The sequence below is a fragment of the Labeo rohita genome, chromosome 18 (genome assembly GCF_022985175.1).
Source record: "Labeo rohita strain BAU-BD-2019 chromosome 18, IGBB_LRoh.1.0, whole genome shotgun sequence".
In the NCBI taxonomy this organism is placed as follows: Eukaryota; Metazoa; Chordata; class Actinopteri; order Cypriniformes; family Cyprinidae; genus Labeo; species Labeo rohita.
Window position 1 is genome coordinate 5,787,109 of NC_066886.1, and position 20,505 is coordinate 5,807,613.

General features: G+C 35.1%; 2 protein-coding genes across 5 annotated transcripts in view; both read left to right on the forward strand.

Annotated features, from left to right (window-relative positions):
- The first annotated feature begins 23 nt into the window (after window positions 1-23).
- On the forward strand, window positions 24-2,617 carry tmem243a (transmembrane protein 243, mitochondrial a). 3 transcript variants are annotated; one of them, XM_051135661.1, is made up of 5 exons: window positions 24-413; window positions 584-634; window positions 1,419-1,523; window positions 1,636-1,712; window positions 1,792-1,916. In XM_051135661.1, exons 1-5 carry the CDS (start codon window positions 315-317, stop codon window positions 1,793-1,795), a joined length of 336 nt encoding a protein of 111 aa, XP_050991618.1. In that variant the 5' UTR covers window positions 24-314; the 3' UTR covers window positions 1,796-1,916. The 3 variants fall into 3 exon arrangements, with proteins under 3 accessions (XP_050991618.1, XP_050991619.1, XP_050991617.1); XM_051135660.1 differs by lacking the exon at window positions 1,636-1,712 and having other exon boundaries at window positions 37-413; window positions 1,792-2,612; XM_051135662.1 differs by lacking the exons at window positions 584-634; window positions 1,636-1,712 and having other exon boundaries at window positions 29-413; window positions 1,792-2,617.
- A 304-nt stretch (window positions 2,618-2,921) lies between these two features.
- elapor2a (endosome-lysosome associated apoptosis and autophagy regulator family member 2a) overlaps window positions 2,922-20,505 on the forward strand; it is a 32,305-nt gene continuing 14,721 nt past the window's right edge. For both annotated transcript variants that reach the window (XM_051135645.1, XM_051135644.1), the window contains exons 1-19: window positions 2,922-3,107; window positions 7,275-7,395; window positions 8,956-9,145; window positions 9,500-9,647; window positions 9,755-9,844; window positions 10,231-10,336; window positions 10,433-10,585; window positions 12,723-12,811; window positions 12,890-13,070; window positions 13,191-13,319; window positions 13,501-13,591; window positions 13,824-13,926; window positions 15,132-15,269; window positions 15,362-15,625; window positions 16,375-16,548; window positions 16,635-16,818; window positions 17,926-18,022; window positions 18,181-18,282; window positions 19,673-19,799. In XM_051135645.1, coding sequence (XP_050991602.1) covers window positions 2,940-3,107; window positions 7,275-7,395; window positions 8,956-9,145; window positions 9,500-9,647; window positions 9,755-9,844; window positions 10,231-10,336; window positions 10,433-10,585; window positions 12,723-12,811; window positions 12,890-13,070; window positions 13,191-13,319; window positions 13,501-13,591; window positions 13,824-13,926; window positions 15,132-15,269; window positions 15,362-15,625; window positions 16,375-16,548; window positions 16,635-16,818; window positions 17,926-18,022; window positions 18,181-18,282; window positions 19,673-19,799 — 2,655 coding nt within the window. In that variant the 5' untranslated portion in view covers window positions 2,922-2,939. The remainder of the gene's footprint in view (window positions 3,108-7,274; window positions 7,396-8,955; window positions 9,146-9,499; window positions 9,648-9,754; window positions 9,845-10,230; window positions 10,337-10,432; window positions 10,586-12,722; window positions 12,812-12,889; window positions 13,071-13,190; window positions 13,320-13,500; window positions 13,592-13,823; window positions 13,927-15,131; window positions 15,270-15,361; window positions 15,626-16,374; window positions 16,549-16,634; window positions 16,819-17,925; window positions 18,023-18,180; window positions 18,283-19,672; window positions 19,800-20,505) is intronic.

The following is a 20,505-nucleotide window of genomic DNA, read 5'->3' on the forward strand; positions in this document are numbered from 1 at the left end:
CCTGGGTCATCGTCTGGGCCACTAAGCCACGCCCACTTCACTTCGATTAGCAAATTGCCAAACTCTTCTCTCTGTAACCATTCCCACGTTTCATTGTAATTTCCTATAAATAACAAACATAACCTCATGACCATTTCTCCTAACAATGTTTCTCTGTGTTTCATTACAAGATATGATGTAGCTTTCTTTGTGCTTATGAGTGCTGCTTCGGCCAGAGGCATAAGTGAGTGTTATGCATCTAAAGAAATGAGAAAGTGCTTCCAGGCTTGATCATGAGTGCAGGAGGCTGAGGGTTCAGAGATGATCCGCTCCTCATGACCACAAACCCTCTCAGTCCCACCAGCAACATGGCTGATTTTAGGACGCGCACCAGTGGCGCAGACAACACGCTGTTTGGAGAGACTTTAACACGGGTGAGAGAAACATTTTAGGACTTTTAGAAGAAGATTATGAAGCAGAATTAAAGGGATAAATTGGCATGCATGTAAAATGTGAACTTCGATGCATGGGAAGATGTATTTAAATCAAACTAGACACAATTTAGCCCCTGTATGTGTTCATATCAGCTTTTGTTTTCTTTCAGCAAACAATTGTTAATCTGGCTATTGGTGGACTCACATCTCTGTTTGTCCTAGTGAGTATTAGTGACCACACACACATTTAGTTAGCTATCTAGACGTATGGTTTGGTCAGTTACCCGGATGCGCGGACATATTGGCGATACTCGGATGTAAACAACAGCATGGATTGCGTGGTTAATGTACTACTCATGCGCTGTTCTGCTAATTTATGCTGTCTAATCCATGGAGAAAAACGTGTGGAAGCTGCTAAATCATATAGAGAAGGATGCAATATTTTGACAAACTAGTTAATAGGTTGTAAAGATACATACAAGCAGTATAAATTAAGATATTAGCCTAATATTTCACCTACCTGAACGGAAACAGGATAAGAACAACCACAAATGTCGTCAAGATTCTTGCCCTGGAAATCCTGGTTCAGTTCTGCCAACCATAAACGCTGTTTGTTCCTCAGACAGTGTTTTTGCACTCTTTTCCTTGATTTGTTATAACTTTTGGCAGTCTATAGTACTCAGGATGTTTTTCTTGGTCCGACCGATTCGTACAGCCGAAAACATGACAATAATTGGTCATTTTCAGCAGCAATAATCAGCAAAATATGCAAGTTTTGTTCAGTTCAGTGGCATTGTTTATGTTCAGTGCCACCAATATGGTCGATTGATAATGCGTTGTGAAAACACTCTATACAGCAACTTACAAATACTATAACCTAACCTGCACCCTTTGCATTTTTAGAGTTAAAAAAAAATTCTGATCACTTCACTCTCCAACTGCAACTTGTTAGTTGTGTCTTAAAATTTAATCTTCTTAATTTTTTTATTGATTTCTCTTTATCAGGTAACTGTCATCAGTTCATTTGTCTTCCCCACACCTCCTCCGACAGCCTTAAATATCTTCTTTGTGGTCTGCATCATCATGATCTGTTCTTCTGTATTGGTGCTGGTTAGTTCTGTTTATACATTTCTATCTATGATCTGGTAGGTCTGATTTCATTTTCTTTTTCATAATCATTAACCTAAGTCAAAATCTTCATTTGTTGATCATCTTTGTCAAGTCATGGGAGTTTTACAATTTAGTTTTTTACTGTGCTACATGCTCACAATGCTGCAACATGATGTTTGATTCTTTGGGGTGAGTTTTTGTTTATATATACAGTACAAAGTAAGATGCATAAACTTTATTTAAAACACGTTTTTTTTTATTTTTGCAGATAGTCTGGTATCGTCAAGGTGATCTGGATCCTAAGTTTCGTGGTCTGATTTATTATTCCATAAGTCTCATTTTCCTCCTCTGTCTGTGTGCCAATATGTACTTTCATGATTTTGGAAGATGACGTGATTCAGACACTTGAATGAGACTTGAATGGTGCACCTTCATAATAAAATGTCAGTTGTCTATCAGAAGGGAGCCTCACAGTTTTGATTATGTGTGCACAGGTGAAAATCTATAATTTATATATTTGGACAGTTTTTTTGTATTATTATTTTTTTTATGCAAAGGACACTCGGACACATGCATTTTACACTAAATATTTTGCAGGTTATTGTCCGTTGCTGTCAAGAGTCAGTCATGCTAAATGCATCAGTATTTTAGTTGTATTACATGTTGTAATTTTTGTTCTGTGAACAATTATGGTGGATGCTGACAATAAATGAAATAATATACACATGCTACGGAAGTAAAATGTTTAATGGCTTGAAGACAGGCCATGATGACTATTGTAGGGAGTCTGGATTTTCTCTTAATGGAATTTTTTTTATACTGTTGAGTAAAAGTTGAATGATTATGCAAAACCACAGTTAATTATTAATTATTATTTGAATGTTTAAGAAAAAGTGTATATTTATGCTGTGACTAGTAACTAATTAAAAGTTTCACTTTAATCGCATTTTAGTTAACATATATCAAGTGGTGTGAATATAAAATTTGAAAATGCAAATATTGTACATAATGCATAATTGTGAAAAAATTAGAAAATGCTGTTTAAATATTCTTACTGTGGATGCAATTTCTTTGAAGCGACTGCCATCTTGTGGTGTGCATATGAATAACAATTACAAACCCTTTGCATTATTTTATTAGTCAATGTAAAAGCAATGTCTGAATGCTCATTGTTCTTATTCGAATATATCACAGATATTGTTTTTATTATGTTCATGACTCCACGGTGTGTGCGAGTTATACAATGAATTAGATGGCTACCCTCAAAATATAGAGAATTAAAACTATTGAGTAGATATGTACTATTTTAGGCTACTAGTTTTGGGCCTAATTTGGGTAACACCGCTGTGACGTCATTTTCTAAGACTTCAAACCGGCTCCGTCAGATGACGTTCTGTGTTGACGTCGCTCGCTGATATGATGGGACGGTCCCGTTATTCCGTTCAGCAAGCGATGGAGCACACGAGGAAAACCATTGTCCGCCACCGAAGCCGTTTTATATGGGATTATACGGCGTGGATGTGTTGCGTTTTCATCTTGAACGCGTCCGCGGCGTTTGCCGCTCACCTGCGCCAGTGTAAAGAGGTGAGAGATCATTCCCGCTCATGTTCTTGCGTTCATAGTCAGCGTTCACTGCGTTCAATACTCTCGTCCACTTCATAAATCTGATTTTGCACACGCCTGCTTGTTTTCAGAGCATGTGTTTTTTTGGTTTGCCATACGTTTATTGTACTTTCAGGATTTTTTTTTTTTTACTGACACGTGCAAAAGGATGATGTAGGTTGTCACACCTTACAATATCCAAAGTAACAGGTGCGTCAGATACTCTGCACAGATTGAAAAGCCGCAACTAATGAGAAGTACGCTGTCTGAGTAAGTTAAAATATTATTTAGATGCTCAATTCAATTGTTATTTGTCTCTTTCTTTGCTTTATCATGTAAAAAGTGAAAAGAAATCAGACTGTCACAGTGTCAAATCCCTCTGGAGAACATCTAAACACTCTTTTATAAAAGATAGTTCTGCAAGAGGCTTCCTGAGGAGCCTAAAACTGTCTCTCTGGAAGCTTAGAAGTGCTTGACATGAGTCCTAAGTTTTTACAAGTAGCGTAAATTCTGTCAGTGGTTTCTTCAGTGACCCTTTTAAGGTCTGAATATACATTTAGGTTCTTTGAAATCACTTATAGTCCACTATTGCAGTTTATTTCTGAGTCCTGTATATATTTTTTTAAATAATAAAGCTTGTCATGAATGTCAGTAGTCAATGTAGTCATGAATGTCAGTTTATTCTTAAGTCTTTTGTGTTTTTGATTATGGCAGAGTAAGATATCTTGAGCTTTTCAGATGCATATTGATTAAGAAGCTGATATGCTTTTTGTCTCAGTATATTGATTGGTGTCAGATTGCTGTTTGGGATGGGTGTCCCATTTTAAATATGCCTTTGTCATCACTGAAATGATATGTTAGAATCCTGCCAGGGTGTGTTTTATGTCTAATGTTATGGTAATGGATGAGTAAGGTTCCAGTGAAGTGCTAAGCGGAGCTTTTCACAGCGATGGTCAGCCCTGCGTGCCCATCTCAAGAGCCTGGTGATATGATGCTAAGAATAGCCTTGATGAAGCCGCTTTCACTGAGAGCTCAGCACCTCCTCTGGCCTTTGTGCATGGAAAAACTGTGACTGTTAAAATCCCTGTCTGTCCCATAAACCAAAAGATTGTCTGCAGGGTTTGGCTATGAATAAGGAACAGTATTGCAGAATTTGACCTATTTGGCTTATGCATTTGTAGAAATCAAATGGTATTTGTATGCAGTTCCCTCAAAGATGCATTAATAATCTAAATCTGGCACATCAGTTTTTTAATGGTACAGTTTATTGAACATTTAGATTTAAAAAAAAAAAAGGTTAGCATATGTGTTTAATCATATTTGACACAACAGGCTTACACAGGATTACATACATTGGAAAATTTACGGTTTGACATTCAAATCTGATTCTTCATGTGACAAGATTTGATAAGCAGTAATTGCATAAGTACTGAAATATTAATCTTTTGTTATAATGTACTAAAGTGACTATAATGGCTGCACAGCAAGCGTTGATATTATTACATGATTTTAGTGAGCTGTCTTGCATTATAGCCATCAGTTGCACATTAATACTGTATCTGTGGTAATGGACTAGGCTTTTGTATGGTAATAACTGAGACTTGTTCCTGTTTTGCGCTGTGTCTCTCAGTCTGTCCTCCCGTATGTTGACCCGCAGGGCATTCTGGGTTTTATTATCAGCTTCCTCCTGATGGCTGCCTTTCCTTCCCAGTCACTCAGTAAGTGCTGGAGGATCTGTGGGAATGTGATGCTAAAGAAATGAGTTTTTCTGTTGCATTTTGGCCAAACAAAATGGTCACATCTCAGCAAAATCTGTAGATTTGTAATATGCTGATTAGTGGTGTGCATTTTGATTTATTGCAATGACTCTTTTAAATTTGTTTAATGAAAGAGTTGCTCAAATTTGTGTACTTGAGTATAAATTGAGTTTATACTATGCAATTCGGACTTAAAGGAGAAGTCCACTTCCAGAACAACAATTTACAGATAATGTACTCACCCCCTTGTCATCCAAGATGTTCATGTCTTTCTTTCTTCAGTTGTAAAGAAATTGTGTTTTTTTTAAGGAAAACATTTCAGGATTTTTCTCCATTTCTCGAGTTGAACTGTCAAAATGCAGTTTAAATGCGGCTTCAAACGATCCCAAATGCAGTTGTAAATGATCCCAGCCGAGGAAAAAGGGTATTAATCTTGCGAAACGATCGGTTATTTTCATTAAAACAATACAAATGAAATACTTTTTAATTTCAGATGCTCGTCTTGTCTTGCTCTGCCTGAACTCTGTGTATTCTGGCTCAAGACAGTTAGGGTATGTAAAAAAACTCAGATCGTGTTTTCTCCCTCAACTTCAAAAATCATTTTAAAATCATCCTACATTGCTGTAGAAGTACTGACCCAGTCTTTGCAAAGTGAACATGCAAAGAAGAGTTTTTCGATATACCCTAACTGTCTTGAGCCAGAATACACAGAGTTCAACGAGAGCAAGACAAGATGAGCGTTTGACATTAAAAAGTATATAAAAAGTATATAAATTGTATTATTTTTATTGTTTAAAGCCGCATTTAAACTGCAATTTGGAAGTCCTCAAAAAACATAATTTCTTTACGACTGAAGAAAGAAATTCATGAACATTTTGGATGACAAGGGGGTGAGTACATTATATGTGAATTGTTGTTCTGGAAGTGGACTTCTCCTTTAACTTAAATTTCTGAGGGGAAAAAAAAATCCCACAATTCTGACTTTATATCTTGCAATTTATAACTCCCAATTGCAGTTTGTATCACAAATTTTTGAGAAAAGAAGTCAGAATTGCCAGTTTATCTCACGCAATTTCAACTTTATAACTCGCAATTGCAAGTTCACATCCCACAATTCTTACTTTATATCTTGCAATTCTGACTTCAAAATTTACAAGATATAAATTCACAATTGCGAGAAATAAATTTGCAATTCTGAGAAAAAAGTCAGATTTATGAGATTTTTCTCATAATTGCGAGTTTACATCTTGCAATTGTGACACTTTTGAGATATATAATGAGATATAAACTCACAATTCTGAGAAAATAAGTCTTTTTTCCCCCTCAAAATTGGGCTTTATAACTTGCAACTGAGTTTGTCACGCAATTCTGATTAATAACTCACATTTCTGAGAAAAAAAATATCCCACAGTTCTGACTTGATATCTATCTTGCAATTCTGACTTTATAACTCCCAACTACAAATTTTTAAAATAAGAATAAGAATAATTTCACAATTGTAGTTTATTTTACGCAATTATGAGAAAAAAAAGTCAGAATTGTGAGTTTATATCCCACAAGTCTGACTTTATAACTTGCAATTGCACTTTATATCAGGCAGTTCTGAGAAAAAAGTCAGAATTGTGAGTTTATATCTCATAATTTTAACGTTATTACTCGCAATTGCAGTTTATGTCGCACTTCTGAGAAAAAAGTCAGAATTGTGAGTTCTGACTTTATATCTTGCAGTTCTGACTTTATAACTGTCGTTTATATCATGCAGTTTTGAGAAAAGTCAGAATTGTGAGTTTATATCTCGCAGTTTTAACTTTATTGCTCACAACTGCAGTTTATATCACGCAATTCTGAGGAAAAAAGTCAGAATTGCAAGTTTATATCCAACAATTTTAACGTTATATCTTGCAGTTTTGACTTTATAACTCCCAATTGTAGTTTAAATCATGTAATTCTGAGAAAAAAGTCCAAATTGCAAGTTTATAACCCACAATTCTGACTTCATATCTTGAAATTCTCTTTTTATAACTCGCAATTGCGAGTTTGTCACACAATTCTGAGAAAACAGAGTTGTAAGATATAAACTCTCAATTGCAAGGAAAAAAAAGTCAGAATTGTGAAATAAAATTCCCACAATTACCTTTGTTTGAAAACTTATGATCCCTCACATTTGAAACCCCACCAATGCTGATGTCTGGAGAGGAAAGGGTGCGACCAAAGCAAACTCAGGACAGATGACTCATGCATTCAAGACCTGTTTTACTGTCCTCTGCATTAAATCCACAAAATTCTCAAATGTCCATGTGCTTTACTCTTTTACAGTCAAACTTCACACATCCACACCCACAAAACACAAGTATCTTGTTAAATTTAGATGTGTTGTTTGTTTTTCTCGCAGGCGGACTACTACTTTCAGTACACGGAGTGTGACAGCACTGGGTCCAGATGGAGGGTGGCCATTCCTCTGAATCCAGGAGAGTGTACAGGACTACCAGAACCTGTGCAGGGCACCGACTGCAGTAGGTTCACATTTTGTACTGTGTTACACAGACAGGAAGAGGGGACTTTGGGATTGGGGAATTGGGCATTGCTTGTTTATTTGGATGGTCATGCATGAGTGCGTGCACTAATTTGATTCCATGCATTCTGAATGGCAAGTGTGTGTATTTAAACAGCTTTTTTTGTCACCCTTATCATCCCAGAGGAATTTCCTCTCGGACAAAATATGTTCAATGGCCCCTGAGAAATCATTCCCAAAACCTCACAGAGTCGTCGGCCCATGCGTTTTATTTTAGTCAAGTGTAGTATGGAAGAAAGTAGCTAAAGGCAATCTGAAAAATTACCCTTTTTACTGGATTAATAAATGTCTGTGGTCTTACTGTGCACATTATTAATATATTCATAAATATTCATCATTCTCTGTCATTGAAATGAGTTTTCCTTTCTTCTGGCAAGACCAAGACTACAAAGGTGGGGAAAAAAAAAAAGCAGTACCGATACATTTTTGTTTTATATGTACCCTGTGTATAAAATGGGTCCCACTCATTTCACCTTATTTCATGCTTAATTAAAAATGTGTCTCGTTATATAAGTTAAAAGCTTGGAATTCTGTTGAATGTTGTCTGTAACAGATTTTTTTTTTATATTACAGAAAAGATTGATTATTAAACTGCAATTGATATGCAGCTTGATATGAAATATGATATATTGTAGCTTGCATGCGTATATTACATAGCCATAGAAAGTACTTTATTCATTTATTTAGCCAAAGAAACTATTTCTTTCTTCCATCCATCCATTTGGTATATTATATTATATTATATATTTAAACAAAAAACAAACAAACAAAAAAATATATATAGATATATATATATTTTTAAATATATATTATAAAATATATAATATAATATATATAATATAATATATATTTTTTATATATTATCTTTTATTTTGTATATTTTTGTTTTTTTGTATTTGTATTTTATTTTTTATTTTTATATTTTGCTTTTAGTTTTTATATTTTAGTTTTATTTTGTTTTTATATTTTTTTTTAGTTTTTTATTTTTATATATTTTTGTTTTATTTTTTATAGATTTGTGTTCCATTTAATTTTTTTTATATTTTATCTTTTTTATTTTATTTATATTATTTATTTATTTATTATTATATATTTTATCTTTTTAATTTATTTTTATATTTTATTTGTAATTTTTTTAAATATATTTTTTCTTTATTTTAGTTTTTTTTTACATATTTTTTTTATATTTATTTATTTATTTATTTTTGTTTTTATTTTTTTATTATTTCCATAGAATTTGGTATGGTGGTAAAAGTAAACAAACATTACTCATTTATTTAGCCAAAAAGCTAGCATGATCTAACAAACGTTCTTTCTTATTTTTGTCTTTCTTTCCCTGTTGTGTACATCAGTGGGCTGAATATTATGGCTTTACTGATTTCAGGTCTATAATAATTATTTTGATGCACTGATCCCACCCAGTATTCAGATTGCTAATTGATCCGGTCATTATGGGTTTCCTATGGCATTAACCGTGCATTTTGTTATGTCCTTCGGTCAGCATTCTCATGCGAGGCGGGGGAGTTTCTGGAGATGTCTGCTCAGGAGTGCACTCAGTGTGCGGCTGGCACTTACTCGCTGGGCAGCGGCCTGCGTTTCGATGAGTGGGATGACATCCCTCCTGGATTCAGCAGCCTGGCAACCAACCCTGATAACGCACCAAATGGACAGAATGCGTCCACCTGCAGCAGGTCAGTTCCTTTGGAGAAGTCAGCCATGTATAAAACATTGTGCATATGACAAACAGTTTTACTTGCAGCCAGTCAAATGACTGTTCCCAGTCCAAGTTCTCATTTGTTTGTTCTCATCAAAGTCTTGCAACAAACACTGTATTTTTGCCCTTTCCCTGCACTTATTTATTTATTTACTTATTTACGGTTAGATTAAAGCATACACAGACTTATTCGTGCATGCACACGCACACTTCCAGGGACATGAAACAATACAAGTATTAAACCAATCATTTATTTTTATCCTGTTATATAACCCAAGACTGTAGTCACCACAATGTGTGCATGTGTTGTTGTGTATTTGTGTGCATTTAGCGCAAAGTGGGTCGCTCAGGGCTCGTATCTGGAGTCCAACCGGGATGAGTGTACCGTGTCTCTGATCTACACTGTACATTTGAAGAAGCCGGGGTCAGTGTCCTTTGACTACCAGTATGTGGATAACAGCATCTTCTTTGAGTTCTTCGTAAGTTTGGATCTCATTATGGCTCTGGGATGTTTGTGGGGAAGATATTTTAAGATATCAAAAGCAGCTGTTCTTTTATTGTTCAAATCAAAATGTTTTTTGGACAGATTCAGAACGACCAGTGTCAAGAAATGGACCAGGACTCAAATAAAAAATGGATCAAATTGACTACTCATGGAGAGTGGGGAACACATAGTGTAAGTCAAAAAACACAACTACATATAAGCTATTATTAGTATTATTATATACGTTCATATTTAAACACTACTCAAAAGTTTGGGATTTTTAAAAATGTTTTTGAAAGTATCTTCTGCACAGCAAGGCTGTATTTATTTGATCAAAAAATCAGTTAAAACAGAAATATTGTGAAATAATATTGCAATTTAAAATAATTGTTTTCTATTTGAGTATATTTTAAAATTTAATTTATTTTTGTGAAGCAAAGCTGAATTTTCGGCGTCATTACTCCAGTCTTCAGTGTCACATGATCCTTCAGAAATCAGTCTAATATGCTTATTTGGTGCTCAAGAAATATTTCTTACACTGTCAATGTTGAAAGCAGTTGTCTTCCTCATATGATCAGGTGAATTTGAATTCTGGCACTAATATCCTCTACTGGAGAACCACTAGAGTCACACTCGCCTCTAAAGCAGTCAAACCTGTACTCCTGAAGAACATACGGATTGAAGGTGAGGAAATGCTATCACTGTGTTCTCTATTTTAATCTGGAAAAAAATGAGCTTCTCCTCATTGAAAGATTACATGATACCATTTTTCTCCTTCAGGCGTGGCGTATACATCGGAGTGTTTTCCGTGTAAGCCTGGGACGTTCAGTCGCACCCCGGGCTCGTCGTCCTGTGAGTCCTGTCCACGGGACACATACTCTGGCCGAGGGGCCAGCTCCTGCACACCTTGCAACACAAAGACACACTACGCCTGTAAGTACATACATATAGATACCACACAGGCTGATTTCTGGTAAATGCATAGGCCTGTAAATGCAGATATACAGTAGTCTAAGTTTGAAGTGGATCAAAAAAGTTCATCAAAGTTGTCCTAAAACAAGAGTGGGTATTATTTTGGAATTAGGACAACTTTGATGAAAGGTTTTGATCCACTTCAAATGTTGACTATTGTATGTGCTTGTAGTAGGACCTAAAAAACATGCGTATTAAGGCAAGGTTTCCAAAACTGAGGAAACTGACAGGGCTTCATAAGTTGATCAAAGCTGACAATTAGTTAAATCATTAATCGTTAATCATTTACCAAAATAAGAGGGATAATACAAATGCATGTTGTTGTTTTTTATTTAGTACTGACCTGAATAAGATATTTCACATAAAATATGTTTACATATAGTCCACAAGAGAAAATAATAGTTAAATTTATAAAAATGACCCCGTTCAAAAGTTTACATACACTTGATTCTTAATACTGTGTTGTTACCTGAATGATCCACAACTGTTTTTTTATTGTTCAGTGATAGTTGTTTGTGAGTCCCTTGTTTGTCCTGAACAGTTAAACTGCCTGCTGTTCTTCAGAAAAATCCTTCAGGTACCACAAATTCTTTGGTTTTTCAGCATTTTTGTGTATTTGAACCCTTTCCAACAGTGACTGTATGATTTTGAGATCCATCTTTTCACACTGAAGACAACTGAAGGACTCTCATGCAACTATTACAGAAATTTTAAACACTTGCTCATGCTTCAGAAGGAAACACAATGCATTAGGAGCTGGGGGTGAAAACTTTTTGAATTTGAAGGTGAGGGTAAATGTAACTTATTTTGTCTTCTGGGGAACATGTAAGTACCTTCTGTAGCTTCTGAAAGGCAGCACTAAATGGGGGGGAAAGATATTTAGGCAAAATAAGAAAAATGTACAAATCCTTATTCCATTCAAAAGTTTTCACCCCCTGGCTCTTAATGCATTGTTTTTTGCCTTCTGAAACATCAGTGCAAGTTTGAACTCTTCAGGCAACAACAGAGTATTAAGAATTGAGTGTATGTGAACTTTTGAACAGGGTCACTTTTATACTATTAAGCTACTTCAACTATTATAACATGTAATATGTTTATACTTTTATGTAAAAATACCTTATTATGGTAAGTACTAAATAAAAAATAACATGCATTTTGTATGATCCCTCTTATTTTGGTAAAATAATTAACGTTTAACATTGTAAACCTGACCTCAACTGTATAATCCTTCTTTATAGACAAATAAGTTGAGAATGACTCTTGAAGGACCAGCACCACGTCCTCTTGTACGACTGTTTGAAGAATTTACCTTCAAGAATCTGGCAGTAAGTTTTGGGGGGTTTTAAAAAATGATCTTCCAAAACGTACTGCCAGATTCAGGAAGATAAATTTGTCAAAAAATAGAATGTGCTTCGATTTAAAAAAAAAAAAAAAATGATCAGAATATCAACTTGCATGATAATTTATGCATGCACTGTAAAACCTTTTTATTTGTTTACCTGCGTAACATCTGACCATTAACCAACATCAGCGAAACACGAATGTGAATTTCGCATGTTATATTACTAAATCATCAATATTAAAATCATGTGATACTTCAAGTAAACGTTTCAGGTCAAATGGGTTTGGCTGACAAACAGAAAGAAAGTAGAAATGCCTGAAATTTTCTGTGCACTATGCAAAGATTAAGCTATTTGATTTTAAAGGAGTAGTACACAAACAAACAAATAAATTAAGATTTTGATAGAATTTACTCACTTTCATATTATGTAAAATGTCTGATAATTATTTTTCTCTTCCACAAACTCAAAAGCATATTTACTTTCCTCTTCTTTTGCTTGTCTAAAACAAATTAGGGAAAACATTAAAAAGATTTCTATTTGCATTATTTAAGTGACTGAATTAGTATGAAACAAATGTATCAGAATTATATATTTGCACAAATTGCTCAAACATAGTCTTTCTCATATCACAATACATACTTTTGATTATTCTTTGAATAATTTTGCTTGCATTAGTCTTATGGTCCAGTTCTAAACTATTCATGTCTATGTGAGGCACAGTATAACTCTTATCTTGTATCTTGTATCTTTAACAGCAGAAGGCTCTGCCATGTGCAAAAGTAGACCTCCATGCTCAGAAAAAGACTACATTCAGACATACAGCACCTGTGATAAAGATGGAAAGGTAAAGTAATTCTATATATATAAAAACCAAAACAAATCAACTTAAAATTGAATACATAAATGCTGCTCTCTTTCATAGACTCAGGTCATATATAAGTGGGTAGAGCCTCAGATTTGTTTGGAAGCTGCTGCTGGTGCAGTAACACTGCCACCTTCTGGTCACCGTGAGCCTTGTCCACCCTGTAATCCGGGTTTCTATAACAACGACACTGCCACCTGTTCTCCCTGCCCACACGGGACTTACTCTGACGGGGTCAAAGGTGATAAACCATCCTAACACCTTAAGAAGGACGTATAAAACATGATTATTTCCAAAGCATGAACATGATTTCAAATAAACAGCCGAAAGATATTAAACATGGATTGTGTGGCATCTGTAGCATGCCAGCCTTGTCCAGCTGGCACGGAGCCTGTCCTCGGGTATGAGTACAAGTGGTGGAACGTGCTGCCTGCCAACATGAAGACATCCTGCTTCAACGTGGCCAACAACAATTGTGATGGATTGAATGGTGAGGGATTACATGAGTACGGTGTTACAGCATATGGCAGTCATGTTTGTTTCTGCTGCTAGGTGTCGCTGTTGCATCATTGATAATTTAAAATAGACTTTTCTACCAAACATTCTACATGTTCTTCTCATTGTATGTGTGCATTTGTGCCTTCATGTCTTGAAGATTTTGTGTGTTTTAGGTTGGGAAGTTGCAGGTGATCATGTACAACCGGGAGCAGGTCGTTCAGATAACGATTATCTCATATTAACTCTCACGGTGCCTGGATTCAAGTGAGTCCTCAAGTGCTTGTCCACCTCCACACGACTACACTGTTCAAGTGCCGCCCACTGCTCATTAAAGCTCATTAAAGCCTTGTGTGATTAGCATGGTTAAAATGCTGTACGTGACCGTTTCTGCTGTGTGAGGTAGACTATAAAAATTTGGGGTGTGTGTAGAAGTGTTTATCCTGACATAACCTCTGCTGTCTGTTTAAAAATGAGTCTGCATTGTTTGTCACCTCAGGTTGCCTGTGTCAGTTCGCGGAGCATCCGGCAGTGAGTACGGCCGGATCACTTTTGAGTTTGAAACCAGCTGCTCAGCTGACTGCGAGTTCTACTTCATGACGGTGAGCGTGTTTGCGTTACTTTTTACAGTAGATTTGATCTTTTTGACTTTTTAACTCTTTCATGACCGTTAGTAATTGGTGTGTAATGGTAACAAAATGTTTTCTCCCCCCACATTAACCCTTTCTGTCCACAGAAATATGTAAAATATATAATAAAACTAGAGCTGTCAGTCGATTCAATTTTTTAATCTAATTAATTACATGATGTGTTGATTTATTTAATATAATTAATTGCAAAATAAAAGTATCAAAAAGAAATTACAAATTGTAGATTTAAAAATAAATATTTTATGTGATTCAACGTAAAATTTATTGCAACAATCACAATGTATGCAAAAAATGAAAAATAATCAGTAGTGATGCACCAAAATGAAAATTCTAGGCCGAAAACGAATTTTCTGGATGCACTTGGCCAAAAACCGAAATGAAACTGAAAATGCTTTTTAATAATTATTTATTATTTTATTAAATAATGGTAAATAATTTTGACTATTTAATTAAACTCAATAATTTTAATGATACTGAATACAAAATAAAAAATACAAGCTAATAAAATAACCACACTTTTATTGAAAATAAAACAATAAAATTGGGCAGAAAATACATTAATGTTAATAATTTTTATTCAGTTCTATGCAACAGAATCTGTTTTTTGTTTTTGTTTTTGTTTTTAATTATTAAATTAATAACCCAAATATTTATATTCCTACGAGATTATAAGGGTCAAGTTTCTCTTTCAGACAAAAACTGAAAATGCCATTTTCGGCGGCCGAAATTTTGGTAAGACTGGTAAGACTTAAAACCTTAAGACTGGTTTTGTGGTCCAGGGCCTCAATTGGTCCATAAAAATAAAATTGAAGATTAGGAAAAAATTAATTAAGTCATCATATGAATGCCTTATGTCATTCCAAATCTGTATGACTAATTTTTTGTGGAACAAATACCAAATACCAAATTTTTTGTGGAACAAAAAATTAAGACATTTTGAAGAATGGTAAAAAAAAATAAATAAATGGTATCAGGTCTCACTGACTTCCATAGCATGGACAAAAAATACTGTAGAAATCAATGGGTGTTGAAAATGTTTAGTTACCAACATTCTTCAGAATATCTTTTGTGTTTTTTAGTTGTACTATCTCTTTAGGTTTACTAAAAGTGCTCAGATTTCTTTTTTTAAAGTGTTATTGATTTTGTTGTTGCTTCAGGATGTGAACAGAAGAAGCACAAATGTCATTGAATCATGGGACGGGAGTAAAACCAAACAGAGTTACACGCACATCATGACTGAAAACTCTTCTGTCACGTTCACCTGGGCTTTTCAACGCACCAGTCAGGCTAGTGATGTCAGTACAAATGCATGCAGACACACATTGATTAAAAAAGACATGTTGATAGTATGACAGTAGTCATAATGATCGTTTCCACTGTCCATCAGGTGCGTCAGTATGTTAATGACATGGTGAAGATTTACTCTGTGACAGTCACTAATGCCATTGACGGGGTGGCTTCAGCGTGTCGGGCGTGTGCTCTGCAGTCTCAGCGAGCCGGCTCCTCCTGTGTGCCCTGTGCAGCTGGACACTACATTGATAAAGAGACCAACCAGTGCCAAGAGTGCCCTCCAAACACTGTCCTGTCTGGGCATCACATCTATGGCAAAGAAGCATGCCAGCCGTGTGGGCCAGGCAGCAAAAGCAACAAGGTATTTCTTTTTGAGTTTGAAGATCAGGGTAAATTTAACTTATTTTGTTTTCTGGGAAACATGCAAGTATTTTCTGTAGCTTCTGAAGGGCAGCACTAAATAAAAATATATATATATTTAGGCAAAATAAGAAAAATGTACACATCTTCATTCTGTTCAAAAGTTTTCACCCCCCGGCTCCTAATGCATAATTTTTTCCTTCTGGAGCATCAGTGAGCATTTGAAACTTCTGTAATAGTTACATACGAGTCCCTCAGTTGTCCTCAGTGTGAAAAGATGGACTTCAAAATCATATAGTCAAATTCTGAAAAACCAAAGAATTTGTGGGACTTGAAGGATTTTTCTGAAGAACAGCAGACAGTTTAACTGTTCAGGGAACAGCTGTGGATCATTCAGGTGACAACACGGTATTAAGAATCAAGTGTATGTCAACATTTGAATGGGGTCATTTTTATAAATTCAACTACTATTTTCTCTTGTGGAATAGTTATAAATGTCTTTTATGTGAAATATCTTATTCAGCTCAGTACTAAAAAAAAAACCCAATATGCATTTTGTATGATCCCTCTTATTTTGGTAAAATAATTAGCGTTTTGCAGATTTCCAAGGTGTATGTAAACTCTTGACTTCAACTGTGTATATAAGTCTTTATTCCAATGGCTTAGTGGTTAAGAAAACAGGCATCAAGTACTTCAGGAATAATAACTAATAAGTGTGTGACAGTTCTCTCTTGAATGTTTAAATTATAGGAGCACAGTGTGTGTTTCAGCGACTGTTCGTTCACATACATGGACCAGAATCGGACTCTTCAGTATGACTTCAGTGCTCTGAACTCAGCTGGGTCCATTATGAACGGGCCCAGCTTCACTGCGAAAGGCACAAAGTACTACCACCTGTTTAATATCAGCCTGTGTGGAGCTGAGGTACGACACCAACACCTGAAATGAGCAGAAATTACATCACAGAATGTTATTTTTTTTTTTTTATTCATTCATCTGTCCTTTGTTAGGATCACAAGGCTGCAGTCTGCAGAGATAACGTCACAAACCTGCCCAACGAGGGCACTGAAGGTGGTCAGCTGGGAAGTTCAGTGGAGGCTTTTCTCTGTCAATCAACGATTATCCCATCTGATGGGCGGGGCTTGAGAACGGCCCTTTCCTCTCAGTCCATTAGCCTGGCTGACACTTTTCAGGGTGAGCCTGCTTCATAATTTCAAAACTAAAAATTTATTTTAACTTCTTGATGTGTGTGTGCATGTCCATATTTCCTTCTTTTTTAAATTACTTATTAATAAGGCTGCCAAAATTAATGTTGTAAGTTATGAGATCTATTAAATGTTAAACTGACTTTTTTATTGTCAGTAAATAAAGGAGAAAAGCAGCCTTAACGGTTTATTTAATTATAAATTAAATCCCGACAGGATTTTTAGCTGAAGTAAAGTCATTTGCAGTTTAATCATCAAAGCTCAATAAGTATGAAATATCACCTATGAGCGAAAACATTGTCAGCGCTGCTATTGTTAATGAGAAGACCACTTGGGGACTGTGGCAACTATAAAACATCTTCATGCAGTGTTATTTTTTTGGGTTTATTATCTGAATGCATTATATATGAGAGGACAATTATGTAGAATGTATACAACTAACAGAATAACATTTTTCACACACTTTTACACACAAGTAATTCTATTACACCCCAACATTCCTGCCAGAAATATTGCCAGAATAATAATAATAATAATAATAATAATAATAATAATAAAACAAATAAATATATATATATATATGTATGTATATATATATATATATTTTTTTTTTTTTTTTAATTATTTTTTTTTTTTTGTATATATAATAATCATTAAATTAAAACCAAATGCATCAATACATGTTTCCAGCTTTTCAATTAAGCATTATCGGGACCTAGATGAAATGCAGTATTCACATAAAAATCTGGGATGTTGTTATATCTTTGTACAATTCAACGGTGAACCAGTGTTTTCATAAAAAGGTCATAACATCCTGACATTTGGCATTTTTAGTGTTCATAGCCGTTAATGTTAGACAAGCTGCAGCCAATAAAAATGCTGTAGATTTCTGTTGCTTTATCATAGTTCTACACAGTGCCTGTCATCTGTGTTCTCAGGTATAAAACTCATATATAAAACAGGCTTCTTGTTTAGTGATAAATACGATTAATTACTTGAATCTATGGGTGGTCCTGTTTACTGAGCACTTCCTGCTGTGCTGCCTGTCACCCCCATGTGTCCTCTAAGACAGGTTGTGTGTGTGTTTGTGCCACAGGAGCCACAGTGGAGAAATCACTTAACGGAATAACCGCCAGACCAGAACTATTTCCATCTGCATCCCAGAGAATCCCAGATGTCCACTTCTTCTATCGGTACTGGCATTCACGTCATCAAACCTAAAGTGTCTCTTAAAGTTCCTGTCATATGTGATTATTTGGGGTTTTAGTTTTAGGGGTTTTCTAATAAAGTGTGATGTTTGTTCTTATCCTTCTGTCATCCATTATGCTTTTAATGGTGTCTTTTTGTAAAGATCTTCGCAGGTCACAACCTCATGTCCGAGAGGCAGGAATGCAGTGGTTTCACTGCGCTGTAACCCGGAGAAGACAGCGAGGGGAGACCTATCTGTGCCCAGGTACACACACACTCACATAAACAAGCACACTGCTGTTAATGCAATCTAAATTTGGCACAGGGCATCTCCCATCGTGCCATATCAAATCACCTCACTGCAGGCCCACTGAGTTGATTTATTTGTCTTGTGTTATTTTTATTAAATTAATTTTGTTTATTACCAAAGGTGTGTTTATTTATATATGTATATATATTTATGTGTATTAAAGCTATTATTGTGTTAAATGACAAAGCAGCAAGTAGGCATTACAAATAGTAGCTTTAGAAAGAAGTGTATATTTTTTGATTCAGCAATAAATTTATTACACATAAACATTTAGGCTGCAACAGCCTAATGTAAACTATGGAACATAAAAGAAGATAATTTGAGAAATATCTCAGTATTTTTTGTTCATACAGTAAAAGTCATTGGTAACCAAAACAGCTTTCAAAATACCTTCTTTTATATTCCACAAAAGATAGGATTGAAATGACATGAGGGTGAGTAAATGATGACAGAATTTACTTTTTTTGGGTGTACTGTCCCTTTAATGTTTATTATTATTATTATTATTATTATTATTATTATTATTATCTTATTTTTTTTTTATGAAATAACACTCTAAATAAGAAACTAAATTTGCCAGCATGTGGCGGTACATGTCTTTGAGTCATTCATTCATTCGATTTGTTCAAACGGCTGATTTGCTGCCTGTGTGATGTATATAAATATGAGACAAAATATAAATATATATATATATATATATATATATATATATACACACACATATACACTGACCAAAATTATAAATGCAATACTTTTGTTTTTGCCCCCATTTTTCATGAGCTCAAAGATCTAAGACTTTTTCTATGTACACAAAAGGCCTATTTCTCTCAAATATTGTTAACGAATCTGTCTAAATCTGTGTTAGTGAGCACTTCTTCTTGCCGAGATAGTCCAGCCACCTCACAGGTGTGGCATATCAAGATGCTGATTAGACGGCATGATTATTCCACAGGTGTGCCTTAGGCTGGCCACAATAAAAGGCCACTCTAAAATGTGCAGTTTGGAGAGGTGTTCTCTTCACAGATGAATCCCGGTTTTCACTGTACAGGGCAGATGGCAGACGGCATGTATGGCGTCGTGTGGGTGAGCGGTTTGCTGATGTCAGCGTTGTGGATTGAGTGGCCCATGGTGGCAGTGGGGTTATGGTATGGGCAGACGTATGTTATGGACAACGAACACATTTCTCTCTTTGAGAGAAATAGGCCTTTTATATTTAATATACTGTATTATATATACATTATGTCATAATATTATAAAACGAGAGCAGACCACATAACAAAACTGCGGCAGCAGTGTAAAAGTATCCCAATTTCAGTTTTGTTTGACTTCCTCTGTCTTGTGTCAGTGAGTGTCCTGCAGGAACCTGTGATGGCTGCACGTTCCACTTCCTGTGGGAGAGCTCTAGTGCGTGTCCACGCTGCACTGCTGTCGACTACCACACTATTGAAGGAGCCTGTAAGGCAGGAGTGCAGGTATTCTTTCTTTAGTTCTATTATATTATTCTATATATATTATTGACTGAGAAATTACAGTAGTTATAATGATTGTGTACCAAGTGCAATTAAAATTGCCTTTGATTGAAAACTGCAAGGTAAAGCATAGTTCAAATCAGAGAGTAAGAGTAATAGTCTGATCCTTGCTGATGTAAGTTATAAATTGTCTACTAAACCGAAGCATCTGTCGTGACTTGTGAATCTTCCACTGAATTTATCATCAGAGGTTTATCTAGGGTAAGTTTGTTTTCTTCAGAACTCCATGTGGTGACACATATATGAAATATTCCTCAATTGAAGCTACCAGAACTAAAATGATGAAGAAAATCACAGTGGGTGTTCATGTGTTTCTGACAGGTTCAGTTTGAAAGATGATGATGACTAGCTTGAATATGATGCTTGAGTGACACATATAACTTAAAAATAGAAAAGGGAAAAACTAAGTACATAATAGTTCAAAAGTCCGGTGTCAGTAAGGTGTGTGTTTTTTTTTTTGTTTTTTTTTTAAATAAATTAATACTTTTATTCAACAAGGATACATTAAACCAAGTGACAGTAAACACATTTACAGTGTTACAAAAGATGTTCATTTCAAATAAATGCTTTTCTACATATTTATCACAGAAAAATGTGTGTTTTGACAAAAACAAACTTGGGTATGCGTAGATTATCAGGAAATTTTTAT